Genomic DNA, 22,771 nt, shown 5'->3' on the forward strand with positions numbered 1-22,771 from the left:
AGACGTTCTCCGGTTGACTTCCCTTACTCTTCTCAGAGAGGTGGCATGCCGGGGTTGACTGGAGAGCGCTCTGTCATTGATTTAGCGGCTCTTTACTAGACCCGCTAAATCGACCCCTGCTGCATCGATTGCAGCAATGTTGATCCCCCCGTAGTGAAGACCAGCCCTTAGACATAGTCTGCAAGTCCGCAGACCACAGGTTGAAAACCACTGACCTACGCCCTTCAGATTATTGCTCTGAATCAGATTTATTTATTTTTGCATCTGTCAGTTAGACTGCCAGACAGCAATTAGACTTATACGAGTTTTTAAAAGTTTAGTGATGCCTTTGTCAGTGGATAAGACTGTTTAAATAGCTTAAAAAAGTGAATGAAGCTGATTAGAGAACTTGTTGCTATAAAAACAAGATAACCACAAAACCCCACACAACACAGAAATATCATTTATGGACATTATGGGCTAGATCCTCACATGTGCTTGAGTTATGCTTGACAAGCTATGGAGCTAGGGCATAGCCCCTTATTCAGGGTGCAGATGGGGATCCTAATTAGCACTGAGTGGAATGACTCTGGATGCCCAGAGCACAGCATATTTTGGCCACACCTTCTCCTTCCCCCTATGATGCCAGGAGCCAGAAGTAGGTGGTACAGAGGTTTGTGTCACCCAGGATTCTCCTATGCAAGGGGACTCTCAACTGTTTTAGATTGGCCCAAAGTCACCAGAAAGGAGGTGTATGTAAGAGGATCTGACCCAATATATTTTATGTAATTCAAAATAAACACATGCAACCCAAAAAAGTATATTCCTTACAGTACCAATCCCATGCTACCATTCATAAAGCATCCAGTACATTACGGTAAAAAAAAATACCAAGAGAACAGTGCAAAATGGTTTTGCTTCTTTGTTCAATAATTCATGTCACACCATAGCTGCACTATTTAAGAACTCCAGGGAACATTCTAATATTTTTAAATAGACCTAACAATGACATAGTCATTACCATTTTTAAGACTAAATTTGCTTTCTAAGCAAATGGAGTGAACATATAAATGTGAAAAAAAAAAAATCAGTGCATAAGCTAAGTTTAGCAATAAAAATGTATATATAAAAAATGTTGAGATAGCGCTATCAAGTAAGAAGAAAATATTAAGAGGACTAAATGGGCCACTGCTGTACACCAGCAGGACAATTCCTGGATTGTCTGGTTTGTTATTTAGCAAATTTAAATTAATTTTGTAAGAAGCAACAACTGTTTTCGTTTCCAACTACTTCTTTCCCTTAAATTATATAAATGTAGCCCCTATGAAGATACTTGTTTCCATCGGTGAGCTTCTGCTGAGTGCAGGAGATCTTTAGCACTTAGCAGCCCCCTTCACTACCCCTTTCCAACACTGTAAAAAAATTATATGGGGTTATTTTGATGTACAAATTCCCAAACCCTATTCCCTAATGTCACCTTTAATGTGGCATCAACCTTTGATCAGCCACCCTAATTGTAGTCTGAAACGTGCATAATAAGTTGCACTGACAAACATTCTGAGAGGAAAAGTTAGGCTCCCACAGCAGTAACTATGAATATGAATATTCAATTACATATAAATTGTCTGTTGTCTGTCTCTGGCCATTAGAGAAATTTTGGATACTAGTTTTCAGACTGACAGCAAAACAGAGACTCAGTGGTTGAAGTTCTGCAATAGAGCCTCTAAAGTGACTCCAAAGGCGCTCAAAAGCTCTTCTTCACCTTGGGTCCCATCTGTATAGTACTGGCTATTGGAAGCACTATTTTGATTATTCTGAATAAGATTGCTGGGTGATTCGTTCATAACTTGAGGGTCTAGGAAACTGTAAGCAGCTGAATGAAATGCGTTGGACTGTGAACTAAAGGATGAGCTACAAGAAGCTGCTAGAGATGTACTGGTAGAAGGCACCTGATGGATTTGCCTCCTGTGATCACTTGGATTTAAAACTTGATTAAACGATGTCTTTTCTACGTTCATGCTCATGCATCCCATTTCATCAGTCTCCATGTTAACAATGCTGGGTGCTGTGACGTTTATGGTGTGAGCCTGATGCATGATGCTGCTATCAGAGACATTCTGCATGTCTTGCTGTGACATTGCTGATCCTATACCATTTGTGCTGGTGAAATCTCTATAGTAGTTTATATCCTTTTGATCAGTCCAGTTCAGAACATTTTCATGAAGAGCTGAGAGAGAACTGCTACTCTGTGGGTTAGGGTGAAGTGCATCCATCACAAAACTGTTCTGTGGGTGTGTATTAACTGTGTTGCCTGATGAAGAAGAGGAGCATGGGGAATGCCAACATGAAGAAAGAGCTTCATCATGCTTAACCGGTCCCACGGCCTGCACGTTTGTAGGCTGATGTGGGATTGGATTTGAATTGCATGTGGGTGGGGAATAGTAAGATGGAATTTGACTGGTGCTTACAGGAGTTCTCTGCAGCGGCATAATCGCAGTTTGAGAAAACATATTTGGTTCTGTGAAAAAGAAACACAGTTGTTAATTAATGCATGGAAATTATAAGAATGAAAAACATGGCAGGCAGTTCAAATAGTCAAACCTGCCAAAGTCGTACATCAAAAGCACTAAGCACAGGCTTAACTTTAAGCACATGTGCAATCCTATTGACATCAGTGAGATGATTCATGGGCTTGCAGTTAAGCACCTACTTAAGTGCTTTGCTGGATCAGGCCACAGTGCTTAGCACCTTGCAGGACAAACCCTAAATGTCCAACCTGCAGTTACACTGGCTGTACACATCACCCTTCTCTTTACTTGAAATGTGGAAGCTAGAGAAGCTTACAATAAAAATATGGATGGCTTTGAGGCTGTATAGTAAGTACTCTCAATATCTTAGGGCATGTCTGTTCTGCATCTGGGAGCAAGCCTCCAGCCCCAATCCACAGACTTGTACTAGCGAATATTTAAGCAAACGATGTGGAAAGCCCGGAAATTTAAAGTTAAACTTCACTGAAAAGAACCAAACATCTGAAAGCTCAGAGATAACAGATACGATTTTCAAAAGGGCCTAAATAAGTTGGGAACCTAAGTCCCAATGACTTTGAGACTTAGGCTCCCAAGGCCGAAATCCTCAAAGGTATTAAGGTGCCTAACACTTTGACAATGGGACTCCTAAGACATTTAGGCCCTTTGGAAAACTTTACTCAATGTTTAGTATTTGTCCAAACAACTTTACCTCTGACCCAATCTCCTGCTGCTCTCCCTGGCACCAGCCCCCTACCCCTCTCTCTCATTGAAAAGGAGCAGTACATGCTCGCTCGCTCCCTACTGGCTGTCAGGGCTCCTGCCCCACGTCAGTGCTGGACTTTGGGGATGGGGCCTATTGCAGACCTCTGGTGTTTGTTTCCCCTCTTACCCCTGCTATTGAAGAGCTTCTCGTTCCTGCAGTGAGCTGCCCCCTTATTGCTGCTGCAGTCATGAGGGAGCATTAGGGGCCGGCCTCGCATACTATCAGCAGGGGGCAGACTCCAGAGACTCCTCATTGCCAGGGGACAGTGCTCTTGCTGAGAGGGAAAAAGACCCCTCAAATCTTCCCCAACCATTTTTTAGACAGATTCACGTTGGGTATTTTCTTCCACCTGAGGGGCAGGCCTATAGCAGCACTTTCAGGAGGAGAAAGTGCAGCATACACCTTATGAGGGTGACAGTTACAATTTACTGCGGCCCTTCGGGAGACCATGAATGAACTGAGGGAGACGGGGGCAGGTGCAAATAATAGGTGTCTTCAGGTAATACTACTGCCTTGAAGACAGGTTTCAGAGTAGCAGCCGTGTTAGTCTGTATCCGCAAAAAGAACAGGAGTACTTGTGGCACCTTAGAGACTAACAAATTTATTAGAGCATAAGCATCTAAGCATCCGAAGAAGTGGGTTGTAGCCCACGAAAGCTTATGCTCTAATAAATTTGTTAGTCTCTAAGGTGCCATAAGTACTCCTGTTCTTTTTACTGCCTTGAAGTTTAAGTGCTAGAGTCCCGGTGGATAGAGGGAGGGCCAGGTGTGTTCTCAGTTGTGTGCCTGCATTTACATGTCAAGTTATTGTAACTCAGCATGCGTGAACCAGAAAGTGAAAGGGCTTTTTGATTTCTCTGTATATGCATGTGTGGCAATTGTACACACAAACGTCACCTCACCAGTGCCTCTGGCCACTGAAAACTAGCCCCCAGTGTTTGGAAAAGCTAAGGGCCCTCATTATACTGTCTGCTATGGAAAATGGACACTGCAAATCAGAGAGGAGTCATTTGTTTCAAACTGATGCTGGATTGACATGTGCAGACAGATCTACCTTTCTTAATTATCCTCCCTTCGCCAGGGATAGACCGGAATGGAGCTGCTTTGGGCCTCTCGGACACATTGGGACCTGCGATGGAAAAGGACATTAATCCTGTTATTTAAGAATAGGATTGCTCTTTTTTAAAAAAAATAAAAATCTTTGCCCAAATTTTAAAAAAAGAAAAAAAAAAAAAAAAAAAGAACATGGAGGCAAACTACCAAATGTTTTCCTTACCATATTCCTGCATGAGCTTTTGCAAAGCCAATGTTGATATTTGCCTTTGCCTTTTCGCTTTATTACCATAAGGATCTACATGGGGAAGGAGAAAAGAGTATTGGTAATTAGGATGCTCTCCACTGTGTTTTGTAAAGAACGTTTCCAGAACTGATGTATGCCTTCTGTTTATAATGGAAAGGGTCTTCCCAAATGTAGTTCTCATAGACATGTGATCTAAACAGCTGATACAAAAAAAAAAAAAAATCACAACCCACCACCCTTAATATTATTCTAAAGAAGGACAATGCTGGAATGCCATTAGCAAAAACACACTTTTACTGATTCACGGTTGCTCTCTCTCATGTAAAAATACAGCGCTGACATACTCTTAAGAATTCTACTAGTAGGAACTGTACCTTTTTCATCTGGTAGATATCTAAAATCCATCGACTCACTGACTTCCTGGTCAGAGGGTCTTCGCAGCTGCATCTTTACCATAACTGGTTCAGTGATGTCTTTGTAAAATGGTGGGGTTTTGAATACAATAGCGACTTGGCGATGTACATCAGCTTGTGAGAAACTACCTTTGGCTTCCCATTCATTCAAGACAAATCTGACTTCTATATCATCTAGTCCATCAGAAACAGAAGGTACCAGTTAGTACAGAGAAAAAAACTAAAACCTATGGCCAACATTTTCAAACTTGGAGGCCTAAAATTAGGCATTTAAGTCCTTATGTAGCCTCCTAAGCAGCCTGATTTTCAGAGGTGCGGATGACCTATTGAGTTCAATAGGAGTTGAGGGTGCTCAGCAACTCTGAAATCAGGCCACTTATTTAGGAGCTTAGGTGAAGGTTGAGGGGCCTAACTTTAGGCCTCCACGTTCGAAAATGTTGGCCTCCGCAGCTGAATACATTTGAAATGTATTCTGGAAAGAGGGAGGGAAACTAATCACAGTTACCTTTTTGAACCTTGTCACACAGTAGAAATATTTCATCTCCTCCTTTTACACTTCCACAGTTCTTGTTCACACGACAGATTCTCAACTCTGCTGTGTTAGGAGCTCCTAGAGATAAACAGGAAATAGCGATAGGACATAAGGACACAAGAATGGCCACACTGGGTCAGACCAATGGTCCATCTAGCCCAGCATCTGGTCTTCCAACAGTGGCCAATGCCAATTATGTCAGAGAGAATGAACAAGGCAGGCAATTTATTGAGTGATCCATCCCACGTTGTCCAGTTCCAGCTTTTGGCAGTTGAGGTTTAGGAACACCCAGAGCTTGGGGTTGACCATCTTGGCTAATAAATAGAGAGGGCTTTATGGAAGTGCCCTGGGATGACTGATGGGCAGGTATAACAGCAGTGTTATCAACATGAAGGGATGTGAATGGCAGGGGTGAGTTTGAATGCATGTCTGTACTGGGCCTGGTATTAAAGTCTGGAGGGGGTGCTCCATCTAGCCCTCTCCACTACGTAAGGCTTTGTAAAGCATTAGTGGTTGCCATAGAATGAAAGTGCAGAGGAGAAATTCTGGTACATATAAACTGAAATGAAGGTCTCCATCCTGCTTGGCCTAACAAGGCAATAACTGGGGCAGGGACAGTGCGCACCTGGCATTCAAAATGCCCTCCACATGAAGGTAATTTGGAAGCATGTTCCTAGACCAAGATGAAATCAGTAAGCCGGTGATGAAGGCAAGAAAGATGAAGGCTCTGGTCATGATGCCTTTTCCTGTCTTGGGCACCAAACACCAATGCTGCTACTCTTAACCACTTATCTTCCATATTTATTCCAAAGCCAGCTCACATTACTGTTGCAAATATTTCACCACTTAGCCAGTTGTTGTTACTCAACATTACAGCAACTCTGACCCATAGAACTCGCACGCAAGGGTTTAGTCAATGACCCTTACACATCACTCTGGAGTTGCTGGAAAGGGTTGGGTCAGCAATTCATTAAAGTGATATCCTCCCCATCTCAGCACAGCAGATTATAATTTTTACTTATTGACATATTTGGTCGAAAAAAGGGCTAAGTTTGGCCTAAAAGAGATGGGCAAATGAGGATGGGGCAAGAATCAATGAGTCTTCCTATACACTCACATAGCATCTACTCAATATGGTCCCAGTCAGGATTGGGATTGCTGGGCACTATCACTATATAAATATTTAATAAAAATAATAATAAATAGCTAACAGGGTTTTAACATTTGGAGGCAATGGCCAAGATTTTCAAAAACAGGATACTAAAGTTAAAACTCCAAAATTTGGATTTAGGCATCTAAACATGTGGCCAGATTTCAAAAAGTACCCAACAGCCCCAAATAGGGTCTACACCAATTTCTGGGTGTTCAGGACTTCTGAAATCTGGCCACCAAGGCCCCAGTCCAGCAAAATACTTTTAAGCATGTGCTTAACTAAGCATGCGAGCAATCCCAATAAATCAACATATGTACATATGCTTAAATTTATGCATGGGCTAGGTGCTTTGCTGGATCAGGGCCTCATTTAGGTGCTGAAGTATAGAAAATTCTCAAAATCTTGGTAATATTGCATATTATTATCTGTAATTCTATACAAGGGGCCAGACTGGGCTCAAAGACAACCACCACACTGCTTCTACTGACTTCAGCATTTAGCTAAAGATGTGCAGACACAGAAGGCCTCTGGCATTCTTTCAGTGCTCACAGAGGTACTGGATCAAGAACTGCCCTATGCAAGATTACATCTGGTAGTCTCATTGTTTGTCATTACAAAATAAATCAATACAATTAGGATAGCATAACTGCTTAGCCCTGAACAGCACGGTCATGCTGGAGACCTGCAAAGCTTTGGAGTCTTCAGTGCCCAAAGTAATTATTTAATCTACCACAAGTCAAAGTTAATATATTAAACAGTAGCTTTTCATGAACAAATGTGGGATAAAGATTAGGATACTGTTTCAAATTGATATGCTTCATAAATAATATAATTCATATATATCCAAGAAGTATGCTGGGCAAAAGGAGGTCCAATAAATTTATAGATTACATCCCAAAAACCTAAATTAAAAGAACATTAGGGTTGCAAAGTCAAGCAGTTGAAAGTTAGGAAATCTCCTAGTTAAGGCTGCATGTGCAACTATAATTCAGTCCCTTTTTGCATATTCATTATGATACAATCTTTACATACGTGATCACATGCTGGTTTTCTCCGACTCATTCAGTGCACAGGACAGACTGTGCTCACTGAATGAGCAACTCTTCAAAATTTTGTTTCATCCTCCTCATTCAATGTGTGATCACATGCCTCACTGCACACTATTCAAAACCTCTGCATAATAGTACAGAATTATTAATTTCCTCATGATGCTCTCAGCGTAATATCTTAGTGCTTTACTAACATTAATGCAATTGTCTTCACGACAGGTGGGTGAGGCATAATTATTAGCCCCATATTACAGATGCCCAGTAATTCCAGGCCCAATTTGAGAGGCCTAGTGCCTGATTTTTCAGAGAATTTGGTATTATGTAGCATTTTATATGTACGTAGCACAGCTCCCATTGACCTTAGTTGCAGCTGAGAGTGATCAGCACTTCTGCAAATCAGACCCCAGGTGTCTCAAGTTGGGTATTCAGAAAATGAGGAACACACAGTGACCACCATGTGAAAATTCTGGTTTACATAACTTGCACTGCATCACACAGGAACTCTACAGCTGTCCCTGCAGTTCCCAGTCTCATTCACTTCACACTTTCCCCAAACAAGGCAGGTATCCTACAAAGGGCCTCCTTCACTACACAAGCCTGATTCATTCACTGAGCCAAGACACGTTGCTTTTAGCTCTATCACTCAATGAATCAGGGGTCCTGTGGAAAAACTAGTATGTGATCAAGTAATTAAGGACTGTATCATAATGCATACACACAAGGGGGATGAATTCAGGTTGCATGGGTAACCTTAATTTTGGCATTGCCTAACTTTTGAGTGCATGACTTTGCAACCTTGATGTCCTTTTAACATAGTTTTCTGGGATGTAATTTCCTGAGTTTTTTTAAAATGCAAATCGAAAAAACAGAAATTCCACCATGTGGAACCATACTGACCACCAACACTGGACATCAGTGTTCAGATCTACAGTACAGACCACTGCCACTTGAGCGAAGAGTAACTGTTGTTTTCTATTTGTTCCAGTCACTAGAGGGAGACGAGACTCACTTTGCCAGTCTGTTTCACAACTATTTGATGACAGCAAAGGAATGTTAAGACTCAGGAATCCTGGGTTCAGTTCCAGGCTCGGCAGAGGAGTATTCTCCAGTGGTTACAGACATTCTATCCCTATTTTCGCTCTCCTGCCCCTGCCCTTGCCCCCTCCTTGGCTCTCAATGAAATGGCTGTAAGAATGTTTTTTTTAAACATACACCAAAAAAACATATTTCTCCCTGATCTCATTCTCAGAAATGGCTGAACCGTTTTAGCAGAAACTTCCCAAAAATGTCAGCCTGAGGTAGACACCCAACACGGGAAATTTCAGCCTAAACAATTAAAGTTTGGCAAAGTTACAAGCAACTGAAAGCAGGAGCCATCTTAGCTATAGACCACGTCACCTGCACTATCTATCTATTTTATAAACTGACACTGTCTTCTGCTCCATCCATACCCATTTAATTGTTTCCACATTAAATTCATACATTTCAAAAATGAGTAAGTTGATGGAGACTAGAAATGACAAAAAGTGAAGACAGATTATTACATTGAATGCATGTGGGCAGAACAAAATATATAACAATGCAGAAAGAGCTATAAATATTTTTATTGCTACTTGTTTGAGCAGAACTGCAAAAGCTCTGGGTGAGTAATGTAGATATCCTAAAGTCACTAGCAATACAAACTGTATTCAGATCTTCTCTGTCTATAAAACATGAGAATATACTGAGAGTCACTGTTCAGTAGGAGGAAAATTTGTGTTACCTGAACAAAGTGGCTGTTTATTGCATGTATTCAACTGCTTAATTTTGGTCACTTTATAATATTCTATGAGAGTGCGTACACATTACACATATTTTTAACCAAGGTCAAAACCTGACCTTTCTTAATTCTATATGTCAGAACTAGTTTGAAAAGGTCAACAAATTCACTTTTTTTGAGGAACGCAGATCTGAAGCTACCATTCCCAAAACGAGATGTCACAGCAATTCTACTGACTTGTGGTTGACGTTATGCATCATGTTTTATTTACACTACCACTAAGCTACAATGGAGGACTCCAAACACCCATAGTACAAAACAAAATCACCCACACACACCGTGCTAAAACGAAAGCTTAGCAGGGACTGACGTCAACTGAAAGGCACTTATAGTTATGATCTAGCATATTTCTAAATGGTAGCTGAGACACATTGCTTTTAGCTGTTAATTTTATCTCAACCTCACCTATTATGGCAAAGCACCAGCTCTGCTATAAAGTCCCTGAATAAAACATTGTATAGCATTTCATTTGGCAGAAGTAAGAGATTTATAACATGTTTTAAAAGTAGGTAAAAATAACAAAAATCCTGGTTAGAACTGAATACTTCCATAATGGTTATGTCAATTCATAGCACAACTCTCCTCATCAACTGCATAAATGCACTTTTCTTTAAATCAGTGACTTCTGCTAAAATAATCGGTCTCATGACCTACAAAACTTGGCACAGCAATGTCTTATCAGAAAGATGACAAAAATAATTGCCAAATTCTTCAACAATTATTAAAGGCTATTCTGCAAAGGCAGAATATAAATATTTACATCTCATATTTCACACTCCTTTTTCAGACGATCCAGTTGCAGTGTAGTGAAGTCATTCAAAAATCCCCTGAAAAAGTTAATCCTTTGCAAAACAGATAATTATTTGTGGTAAAATTCCATCCTGGACAGTGAGTCAGCACAAGACCTATGCACCACTTAAGGGGTCAGACCCTGAGCTGCTCTAAACTGGCATCACTCCATTGAAGGCAGTGAAGCTACACTAACTTATACCTGCTCAGGTTCTGGCCCAGGCCCTCAAAATAAGGGTTGATGGGACATAAGTGGTTTAGAGCTTTGTGCTAACTCTCTACATGGGTGAATTTCACACACTGGGCCTGATCCGAAGCCTCAAACAAGTCAACAGAAAGATTCCCCAGTTATTTCAATATGCTTTGGATCAGGTCCTTGGAGCACAGATCGAGTTTTATGGCAGCTAAGTCCAAGTTGGGATCTTTCTCAGCAATCTTTATCACTACAAAATATTGTAAACGCCTTGCCTATTGGAAACTGGGTTTCCTGTGGCTACTGCTGCAGTACATAACCAAGGGCCATGAAAGGATTTAACGAGTAGTATGACTGAGATAGATACTGCACGTCCTACTACCCAATGTCAACACACCACTCCCACCTTTGTTAGACCCATTTGATATCCAACAGGCATATACACAATCTACAGTCCATATTCTGGCCTTGGCTCTAAGCAGTAGGATCCAAAGCCAGTGCTAGGATCCTTGGCCCTGTGTTTGCATTGGATAGCGTAAGAGAGCTGAGAGGCAAACGGCTGGGAAGGTGGCCTGACCTCTGTCACTTCAAATACAAGGGAAAATTGATCACTTAAAAGTGCACCTGTCCAGGTGGGATACTCACTGTTATCATAAATAGGGTTGGAGATGACGGGAGGAAGTGGTATCGTGCAATTGCCATGTTCATCAGGGAGGAACACCTGAAAGCAGAGTCTCACGACATTGAGGTCATACTCATCAACATTGAGCAGCTGTTCTTCGGGCACTGGAAGATGAAGAGAGATGGCAGAGTAAGTTATCACACAGAAGCAGCAATCACACTTAAAGAAATTGGGGTGAAGCTCTGCTGGTAGAAGCAACAATGCCACCAATGCATGGAGGATTCACTTGTGACACTCACTAACTCCCGCAGGAGCTGTATGTATCAATCCCTTGCATGTGGAACAGTAGCCTTTATCCCTTACTCCTTCAGTTACAAAGCCCAAGGCTGCAGCAATGAAAGTGTGTTATTCACCCAAGCTGCCTCTTGTATTAAATGTGATGGGCCAAACTGTGGCTGCCCCTCGGCAGCTGCCCTTGAGCAGAGCAAGCAAGCACTAGGGACGGCGCCTGTCTCCCCCCACCACAGTGCACTCTGAACAGGAGGCAGCCAATGTATAGACCCAGTTGTTTAGCCAGCAAATGCTCAAGGCAATGCAACACATACCAAAATAATGGTTCCCAACCTTTTGGGGGCTCCCCTGTTTGTGAGGGATCTGCACCTGGGTCTGCAGTGGGGACAAGTGCCATTGTCTCACCTGCAGTTGTTCATTCCCTCCCCGCGACCTCTTCCAGTTCTCCCCTTCAAAGTCTTTATTCCTTCTCTCCAAGCTTTTCCTCAAGTCCTTCTCTGCTTTAGGGTTTCCCCATCTTGTTTCTCCCTCTCTCTTTTCCAGATCCCTCCCTATTCTCTCTCTCCCATTGCCTCCATTTTCTCTCTCCCACCCACCCTCTCCTCCCCCACCACCCCTCATGTGTAGTTAAGATGAGAACATTGACAATTTTGCCTTAGCACAATTCTTCTAATGCGTAGGAGGCCTTGGGTCCCAACGGCCTGCCAATAGACAATGCTGGGGGATTCTGCACAATGTTAGGTTATTTTCTTCTTAGGATGTGAGAAGAAAATAAACATCCGGGGGGGGGGGGGGGAAGGAATCACCAAAACAGCAGTCTCTGTGCCTACAATGCCTCAGGGCACCACCTCTGCTCTTGCCCCATTCCTGGTGTGCCTCTAGCTACAAAAACCAAGATTTGGCTCTAAAAATGCCTGTTAATACCTCTTGTTATTAAAAAAACAAAACAAAACCCCCTTGCCCCCACTGACAGGTACAATTATTGGGAACCATATTTTAACTGAAAAAAGAAGATGCATTTCTGCTGATTTGAGTCTGTTCTGTATGGTTGGGAATAGCAACTACTGGTATCACATAGTGGTACATTTAGATGACACAAGAAGTAAATCCCTGTAGGGAATTTTGTTCATATACTTTTCCCCAGTGTAAACTGAGACATCATATAACCCATGCCTAGCATTTTAGTTTTGTCCAGCCTTCTACGTCATTTTAATTTTCAAAATCTCACACTGGGACATATCCTACTTCAGATATTTATGACCAAATACTTCATCTATTGTTAGTTTACTGTAAAAAATTGATGCTAGAAAAAACAGTTATCTGAATTTGACAATATTCTCTTTTAAAGTCTAGAATTAAATTATCTACTGGGTTTTTTTAAATGACACCACAGAAAAGAAAGATAATCTGATTTCACTTATTAGAATGGGAGGTCCCGTCAAAGAGCTATTTAAAGAAGCTTTTCTCTCTTCCAAACCTATTGTTAGCCTGAGAACAGTTTTATGGTCTCATTTAGCCATTCAAAGAATCACAGACCAAATGCCTGCAGTATCAGCAGACCATAATAATTCTTCCAGTTTACCCATCCTCCAAAAACCTCCTACAAATTTCATTACCACCTTAGTACTGGAGATGTCAAGAGTGAAGCTTGAAACATGCTTGGACCAAAAAAAAAACAAAACAAAAAAAAAAACAAAAAACCCCCAGTGACCACACTGTACTGATAAACGTCAAACACTTGCATCACCATTTTGGTGTCCGCCCCCACAAAGAGTAGGAGGTGACACCACCCACTCTGGTGAGATTTTTTTTCATTTTGGTATTATTGAAATAGTACATGCAGCAAATTCAAAGGGGGTTCCTCTGCATTTTTCATTTGCAATTGTTATTTGAATATCTCAGTCCCTCCAGATCTCAGTTTTAAAAATAAATTTGATCTTTCATTTTAAACATGGGATATTTATCTATAAATGCACCGGGAGTTGAAAGTTAAAAATTAGCCCCTTTACAGCTTTAAAAATTTTGGATCCAAACCTGGTGACCTTACCTGGGCAGATCCTCTCCTGACAGAGTTTTGTCAGTGTAAAGAGTGCAGGATTAGGCCCAGCTAATTTATCAGACAGTCTAAGGTAAAGTTTCAAAAGCATAATATATATTAGTAGCAGACTTTTTAATTTAACAAAACAGGGTCTTTGTGAAGCAGGTTTTGTCACTGGCACCATTTCACTCTGTAATCTGCAATTTCTGTGCTCAGACTATCTCTGGCTAGGTCTACACTACCCGCCTGAATCGGCGGGTAGAAATCGATCTCTCGGGGATCGAATTATCGCGTCTCGTCGGGACACAACAATCGATCCCCGAATCGACGCGCTTACTCCACCAGCGGAGGTAGGAGTAAGCGCCGTCGACGGGGAGCCGCGGAGGTCGATTTTGCCGCCCTCCTCACAGCGGGATAAGTCGGCTCCGATACGTCGAATTCAGCTACGCTATTCGCGTAGCTGAATTTGCGTATCTTAAATCGACCCCCCCCTGTAGTGAAGACCTGCCCTCAGATAACCTGCACTTGAACACACAGTGTTAGTACTTCCCACCCAACTCCCCTTACCTAGATCTAGGGGCTGGATGCTGGGCCAGGAACAGATGGGAGGCAGTTTACATCTCCCTATTCAGAGGCTGCAGGGATCGGTGCTGCCCCAGTCGAGGCAAGGATCTGGTATGGATGCCTGACCTGCTAGTAGCAGTACTGCAACCTACCGTGTAGAAGGTATACATGACAAGGGCAGTCCTCAGGGCAGAGCTCAATTGCTAACTGCTTCAACAGCTCAAGGGGCTTTGCACAAGCACAATCTCTGCAATGCATGTCCACCGCAGCCATGTCACTTCCTAATCATCCTCCTCCAACGCCACACTCAACTTGCCATCACTCTGCCCCAGAATGCACCTGCAGCTGGGGCTGCTGTAGAGGTGACACAGCTGGCAGAGCTGGGCCTGGGCATAGGGGACCCCTGCAATACAATTATGTCTAGTTGGCTAACACGGACTCAATGCTGATTTGGTCTCTCTCCAAGGTCAAACCAACAGGAGTAGGCAAGAGGACTCAGGAGGCTGAGGGAACTGGGATTGTTTAATCTGCAGAAGAGAAGAATGAGGGGGGATTTGATAGCTGCTTTCAACTACCTGAAAGGGGGTTCCAAAGAGGATGGATCTAGACTGTGCTCAGTGGTACCAGATGACAGAACAAGGAGTAATGGTCTCAAGTTGCAGTGGGAGAGGTTTAGGTTGGATATTAGGAAAAACTTTTTCACTAGGAGGTGGTGAAGCACTGGAATGGGTTATCTAGGGAGGTGGTGGAATCTCCTTCCTTAGAGGTCTTTAAGGTAGGCTTGACAAAGCCCTGGTTGGGATGATTTAGTTGGGAATTGGTCCTGCTTTGAGCAGGGGGTTGGATTAGATGACCTCCTGAGGTCCCTTCCAACCCTGATATTCTATGATTCTATGACTTGGAGGTGCACCTTGTAGAGTTTCTGCCAAATGCTACCTTCATGGGAAGATATTTGTGGGCTCTGGAGGGGGCAGAAAGCATAGCCCCCCTACCCTACAGAGCTCAGATCTACAGGGAAAGGCAATGCCAAACTTGTGCACTCCAGAGAATCTGCAGTGGGGCAGATCCTCCTTGCAACAATGCTCGTGGTCTCTCCTCTAGACTGGTATGGCTCTTGGAGAGCAGTGTGTGGTGCCTATAGGCTTATCCAGACTTTTTTACACTGATTTGCTCTCCTCTGCAACAAGCTCTGGTAGAAATACAATGGCAACAAAGATATTTGGGAATGACTATTGGCTTGTTTCTGCTGCTAGAATTAGGCCTGAAGACAGTTTCCTGCTAGGATGGTTCAGTATGTTGGGATTTCTGAGCCCAAACCCCTTTCTCTAATTGGACGGGTGGCTGCTCAACCTAGCTCAGGCCTAACAGATGAAGCCCACTCATCCTTTTGACGTTACCTGGCTGATATAAATGTTTAATTTTTTCCCTCTTGACTGAGTCTTAGGGAATGGCATATTAGCTGTCCCAATGTCTCTGGTATCTCATCCGCTCCCCAACAATTTAAGCAATGACATCTCAGTAGCATTCAGGTTCAGGGACTGAAGTTGGCGTTTCAGCACTAGCCTTTGGTGATAACCCAGACCCTGATGATGAGGGTTTCCCAGGCTCATTCCAGAGCTCCTGGATCATAAATTACTAAACTAAAGGTGGGATCAAACTTTATCCAGATTACAAACCTTTCTCGGTGGATTTGACAGTGTTGGGATCTGCTGTGGTTTAGCTCATTGCAGATATATGGAGCCAGACATGACAATCTGGATCTGGTTTCTGATACCGTACCATCTCAAAGCTGGGATCCACAGCTGTGGATCAGCAGCCTCTACTACAAACTAAGGCCCCGATCATGCATTGTGGTTTGCACAGGTGCAGCAGTCTGCCCATGCACAAGAAGTTGCAAGATTAGCGCCTAAAGCAACTCCAGAGTTCCAAAAATGTATTAGATTATGTGGGAATGTATATGCGAATAGTAGGGTTCAAATAATGTATTTTCCCCAAGATATAAATGAGCTTTCAAACTGTCACTGCTTCCTAATCAGTCCGCTTGACCAAGTTGTTCATTATCTTGAAATACAGAAAGGGTACAATGGGCTAATAATTCCAAAATATGAAATCCATTTGAAGAACAGTTTTTACTGGAGACATCAGTGTTGTGTTTCCCATATTCTTAAAAGTAGTTTAACATTTAAAAAAAAAAAATTGGCCATTTGAAAGAGGAAGTGTTCAGTTAAGACTGATTCCTCTTGTCTATTTTTAAATTTCACTTCTTACTAGATGAACAGAATATCATGTAGCACTCAGGTTCTCTTTTTTTGCTTTAACTCCATCTTGTGATAAAATATTTAAAAAAAAAAAAAAACCCCAACCCAAATATATGGGCCAAATTCCACCTTTGCATAAAAACACACAGCTCTCGTTAATGTCAACAGGAATAGCATTCACCCGTGGAGGACAGATTACAACCCCAAAGAAAACAAATCCTTATTTTTGACCTGAGTGGGAATTAAGAGTCTGATCCTGCTCCCACTGAAGCCAATCTGAGTTTTGTCGTTGACGTCAATAGAGGCAGGGTCAAGCTCTAAGTAAAGACTATTTAAAAATAAACCAAAATGACAGTAACTCATTCTACATGAAAAGCCAGATCCTCAGCTGGCGTAGTTTGCTGTAGCTACAGTGACTTCAATGAATCTTGGGATTGTCTTAAATATCATGAGATTTCAAAAATAGTAAATTTGAAGGTTTTGTTTATCTACTTTCCGGGTTTAGGGTCAAACTTTTGTCTACAATCATGAGAGCTAGAAATGTAGCTTACATTTTTAAATAAGAGAGAGATTCTCACCTATCACTTTACTCCTGGCACTGGGGGTTAAAAAAGTTACATCAACTATCCTGAGACTTGCAATAAAATTGTGGGAGTCAGCAACACTGAAAATGGTTAGCTGCTTAAGATCAATCTGCTACAAGAAAGAGGCTACACTCATTAATAAATGATTTTTCTATTAATTTGTCACTTCGGTGATACTTACCACAGTTTCAAGAGATACTCGATACAACTGCTGTAAAGAGATTCTTATTTATCTGTGTCAAAAATAATAAAACCTGTAATAGCTCTCCACTTCTGCATCCATGCAGCTAGGGTGGAGACTAACAAGGAACTATAACTCCTGAAAGTTCCAAAGCCATTGACTTCAGCAGGGAGCCCTAAATTCCATCTCTGTAGTGAAGCTTCAGACACAACTAGTTCCTCCAAATGTCTGTCCCTTTTTAAAAGAAAGGTGGAAAATTATGCTACCTGGAAACAGTAAATAGGATTATGGAACGCTCAATTTGAAGAGGTAGTAGGTGGACTACTAAAAAGTAACAGATCTTAAGAGAACATTTACAAATCACTATTTCAAATCTATATGCTGCAATTTGAGGGCACCATTTCCAAAAGCATTCGGCAGTGGACTAACTCTGCTCCTGCTGAAGTCAAACATTAGACCAATGCAGTTAGACCAATGCTGAGCGCTCTTTAAAATCCAATTCGAAACATCAGTGATTTGTGGGGGTGCGGAAAACCAAATACAACAATGCGATCAGATTAAAGCCAGGTCTACGCTCAAAAGTTAAATCGACCCAGCTACATTGCTCAGGGGTGTGAAAAATCCACACTCCTGAGCAATTTAGTTAAGTTGAACTAACTGCTGGTATAGACAGCACTAGAATTCTTCCATTGACCCAGCTACTGTCTCTTGGGGAGGTGGATTAGCTACACTGATGTGAGAACCCCACCCGTTGCTACACTATGTGTTGCTATGCCACTGTAGTGTTTTAAGTGTAGACTAGCCCTTAGGATAAACTTAAAATGTTTGTGACTTGAAAGAAATGTCTGGGGGCCTTTACAAATATGTTAACTACCTCAAATTATTTGGCAATCAATTACTTCAAATTAACTGCCAATCAATAAACTTGTTATAAAAGAAGTCTAGTGTTTGAGAGGCCCTAAGTGGGCAGCTGCACTCTGTATAAACTCGTTTCTGGGTGGTATTCAGATGTAGCCCCAGGGTACAGCACACTGCAGTACCCCAGTCTGGAGGTGATCCACAGGCATGGATCCCTGTGGCAACGTCTGCTTCTGAGGGGAATGGTTGCAATTTCTTTGCCAAGCGTAGATGAAAAATAGCACTCCTGGCTACTGCCTTCTGCTTGAAAATCAGGATCTATGGAATCTGGAATAATTCTCTACAGAAAAGTAGTTGGGTGATCAAGGGAAAGTTCTAAAAAGATGAGAACAGCACAGTTATCCTCAAGGAGCTCCTCTGCCATCAAAGGCAAGGAAGGCTGGAGGAAAATGGTCTGATTATTTTCAGCATGCTGGCTCAGAGTACAGTCACAGTGGCAGGAAGGACAAGCCACCTTGAGTACATGCCTATAGTCTCGGATAGGTACATAATCAGGGCAACTAGCCCATCCTGCAGCTAGAGCTGCTCTATTTTTAGTGAGCTAGTTCAATCAGAGCTAGTGGGAGTATGTCTCCTGAACCCAAAGTTACATTTCCAGCTTAAAGTGTGGGCATACCCTAAGGCCTTGTCTACACTACAAATGCTCTGTTGGTACAGCTAAACTGGCAGAGTACCCAGTGGAGAGCATAAGTTGACAGAAGGAGTTTTTCTGTCAGCACTGTAACACAACCCCTCCACGAACATTAGCTACACTGACAGAACATCTTGTCAGCACAGTGCATCTACACTGAGGCTTTTGCTGACAGAACTATATAGACTGTCAGTCAGGGGTATAAAAAACACACCCCCAAAGCTATGCTGACAAAACTTTGTAGTGAAGACCAGGCCTGGCCTGGGAGGACTTAGGGGACCTGGGTTCAGTTTCTGGTCTGCTGCAAAGCTCCCTGGATGAACTTTGGTAAATCTGTTTAATTACACTGAGATGTTCTTTTGAAAATCCCACCCGTAATCCTTCTATATCTCAGTCCCCATCCTTAAATGGAGAATAATGCTTTGCTACCTTGCAAGGGTGTTGCTAGGATAAATCCACTAACTTGGGTGAGATGCCCAGATACTACGGTGATGGGGGCAAGATAAGCAGACAGAAAGGAATGTTCTCTGCCATTCTCTCACTAGAAATGTAGCCGCAAGAGTAGGGTTCTATGGAATTATGCATCTCTGGAGAGCTCATTTTTCTTGCTTCTGTAACATTAAACTGCAAAAATTCTGGGCCTGATTCATCACTGCGTAATTCCAGGTTCCTGGCACAAAAGTGAACCAACCCACTGGTAAAATCAAGACCTTTCTTTTTTACTGATACACTTAGGCCATGTCTGCACTAGTGAGTTTACAGAGGTACAGTTTTACTGATGCAGCTGCAGCACTGTAAGATCGCGCATGTAGCCCCTCTATGCTGATGAGCGAGAGCTCTCCCATCGACGTAATAAAATCACCTCAACGAGTGGCGGTAGCTATGTTGTCAGGGGAAGCTCTCCCGCTGACATAGCGCTGGCCACACCAGCACTTATGCCGGCGAAACTTATGTTGCTCAGGTGCGTGGTTTTTTCACACCAATGAGCGACATAAGTTTTGTGAACATAAGTAGTAGTGTAGACATGGCCTAAAGCTGCCAGAAGGACCAACACACTACCAGGTGAAATTATTTTGGGATTAAAGACTGAAGTTCTCTCGTGATGAGATTGCATAGGGAAAGTGAAAGGTTATTTGGAATATTGAAAAGAAGTATAGATGAGGCAGGTGCAGCTTGTTAGCTGTCACCATACCTGATTAATAGCAGACTCCTCCCTCCCACCCCAAGCAATAACATCAAGTTGATTTGTGGAAGCCACCCACACTCTAGAACTGACGGGCAGGCAACTCAGCATCTAACCTTAACATGCATGGAAACTTCTGAGGCAGAAGGTGCCAAGCTGCCAAAAGGCCTTGTGCTGATTTTATGAAATGCAAAGTGTGCAGAAAGGGCTATGTTAAGAATACCAGCTTAATTTACCAAGGGACATGTTGTACCCTTGGTAATTCACACAGTAGTTGTGTGCACATATTGCCGAGCAGAATTAAGCCTTTACCTCTCTAACAAATACAACTATAACTATTGCCCTAATGATCAAAAACTGTACTTCACTCACTAGGCCACATACATTCCCACTAATAACTACGGGTGCATTCTGACCGCTCATGTATGCGGCCAGCTCATACAGATTTAGGGCTAGACTCAGTGTTTATTCTCAGCCCTGCGTAAGGGATGACATGTAGATGCACTGCCTTGGGAGCAGCTCCCAAAAGACTGTGACTCAAAGAAACTTCTCTGAGACACAGTTCCTCCAAAATCCCTTTAGAGCAGGAGTTGAGAGTTATATTGCATCTGCCCACTACCAGATTCCACTTACTCCACCCCTCGCCTCCAGACTTGTGCAAAGTGGAGAAAATAGATGGCTCCAGCTACTCTCTGTGCCTCACTTGCAAGAGCAAAATACCTGGCATGCAGTCCCTGCTCTTCCCACATGCCTATGTAAGTCCTGCACTGTGTGCAGGGGGTGAAGTGAGGATTTTACATCCCTACAGGGCTACATGAAGTTAAGTCACAACTGACCCCTTTGAAGAGAGATACCTCGCCTTTCTGAAGGCAGAATTTGGCCCTATACACTATCAATGGGATTTCACTACAGCAACTACACTCTCTCATGATTTTATGTAGTGCCAATCACCATAAAAGCATCTAAGAAGCCAACTAGCCAGTAAAAACTAAAATTAATAGCAATTACTAAGTCTCTCTCTCCTCCACACATATTAAAGCACTTCAAAGGGTAGGGAAGCATTTTACAGATGAGGAAACTGAGGCCCAGAAAAGCTATGAGGTCACACACAAGACAGTGACAGAATTAGAATGGAAATGCGAACACCTGAGTCACAGTGTCCTACTCTATGTAGACAATTTTGTCTTTAGACAAGCTTCTCTTCCTGTTTTCAATCTAACCTAAAAACTGGAACTGAAGAACCATCTCCAAGGGAATTTATCCAGCAGCTGTCAAATGAAGCTCAGTTAGATCTCTTTCTAAGCTTCAATTTAGCCACATAGTGTCTCCTTTAGCAACAAAAATTTTATGCTTCCAATTTTTTATACTAACACCCCCCCACTTCAAATAATTTGCAAAGCTTTCACTTTAAGCAAAAGTCCAAATTTCAGCATAAGATTAAACAGGAAGGAGTGTATGCATGAGAGTGGTGGTGGTGAAGGAATGAAGGGATTCCTCAAGCAAATGTAATTGGGTGACCAGTGTGTCTCGCTTCTCTTAGTGGGTTTACCCAGTGTTAAACAAACAGGGAGGTTTTCATTCAGTGAATTCTTCAGTTTGAGAATTTAGGCTGATTGCTTCTTGTTGTTTTTTTAAGGACCTCATTCCTTTAAATATCTGAGATATCCATTGCAGAGACTTCTGCTGTTTTGCACTTCTCAAAATGTTCCCTCTTAAAGATTCTCTCCTGTGCTAAAGAGAGGTCTGTGTTTATTCAGTGACTGTAGTAAGCCTTAGTGTAAACCAGTCCTAGCAGCAGAGGAGTGCGGCAGTGAGGGGGCAGTGCAGGGGAGGTGGTCTCGGAGAGTGTGGCTGGGGTAGGAAAGTAAGGGGAGTTGGAGAGCGTGGTGGAGGGGAAGGGGGTCTTGCAGAGTGTGGCTGGCAGAGGGGCTGATGAGGGAAGTTGTGGAGAGAGTGACTGGGGTGTGTGGGAGGGGAACATGACGGTCGTGTGTGGGTGAGTCTGAGAATGTGACATGTGTGGGTGTGAGTGGGAGTTGTGGAGAGTGTGACTACTGTGAAGTGAGTGAGGGAGCATCTGTGAGAGAAGAAATGAAGGACTGGTAAGAGCGGGCAGCAAGGAGAGGCAGAACAAAGGAGAAACTGGGGAGGACGCGGAAGTTTAATTTAGTAACTGGGGAAGGAAGTGGGTTCTCAAGCCTAATCAACCACTTACTAGGCAAAACCATTACAAGTGAATGGGGGCCCTCAGCAGCATCCATTTGCCAAATTCTAGGGGGGAAGCCTGCCATCGCCCAGCAGCCAGGAGGGTGGAGCACTCTTGGTTTCTCACACTGAACCCCTCTGGCTAACAGTGCTAATCCTCTGAGAAACTGTGCTGAAAAAGATTTTTTCCCAAATTCTTCACAATACAGACATAGTCTTCATTGCAAAGTTAACTTGAGTTATAACTTTGGTGTTGCCCTGTTGTGATAATTAGGCCTAGCCTAATCGTGAGCTTAACAGTAAGAAGTGAAAGTTCATAAAATGTCACAATAACTTATAAATATCAATGAGGATGGGCAAAGGTGCAAGAGGGACACAGAAAAACTGAATTAATCTAAACAAAAAGACCTGCTAACAGAACTCAAAGACAGTGTTAAGATGATGCTTGCTAAACAAAAGCAGCGTAGACCAGAAATCAATGGTCCAAAATTGATGAGTCAGAAATCAGACCTAACTGATTTAAAAAAAAAAAAAAAAAAAAGAGGAAGTTAGGCTATTCCACCCATCATTTTATTTGTATTAAAAACTTCCCTCTTAGTGGCACAAAGTCTTTGTCACTTCAAAACAAAATTGCTTTAATGTTAATGTATTGAAAGTCTAAATTTTTATTAACAACATTGTGAACTTTTTTATGCATAGATGGAATTTTTTTTAAAAGCTTAAAAGTTAGGCATTTAAATCCTTATTTAGGCACCAAGGTTGGTATTTTCAAGAGCATT

General features: G+C 42.4%; 1 protein-coding gene across 1 annotated transcript in view; it reads right to left on the bottom strand.

Annotated features, from left to right (window-relative positions):
• Positions 1-500: 500 nt before the first annotated feature.
• The window catches only part of REL (REL proto-oncogene, NF-kB subunit), a 41,109-nt gene continuing 18,838 nt past the window's right edge, over positions 501-22,771 (bottom strand). Inside the window, exons 5-10 of the mRNA XM_024211048.3 lie at positions 11,163-11,303; positions 5,488-5,592; positions 4,944-5,156; positions 4,546-4,620; positions 4,324-4,398; positions 501-2,497 (exon numbers count right to left, since the gene is read on the bottom strand). Of these exons, the coding sequence (XP_024066816.2) occupies positions 1,674-2,497; positions 4,324-4,398; positions 4,546-4,620; positions 4,944-5,156; positions 5,488-5,592; positions 11,163-11,303 (1,433 nt within the window). The 3' untranslated portion in view covers positions 501-1,673. The remainder of the gene's footprint in view (positions 2,498-4,323; positions 4,399-4,545; positions 4,621-4,943; positions 5,157-5,487; positions 5,593-11,162; positions 11,304-22,771) is intronic.

Source organism: Terrapene carolina, unplaced genomic scaffold, assembly GCF_002925995.2.
Source record: "Terrapene carolina triunguis isolate 2854851 unplaced genomic scaffold, T_m_triunguis-2.0 Scaffold132, whole genome shotgun sequence".
In the NCBI taxonomy this organism is placed as follows: domain Eukaryota; kingdom Metazoa; phylum Chordata; order Testudines; family Emydidae; genus Terrapene; species Terrapene triunguis.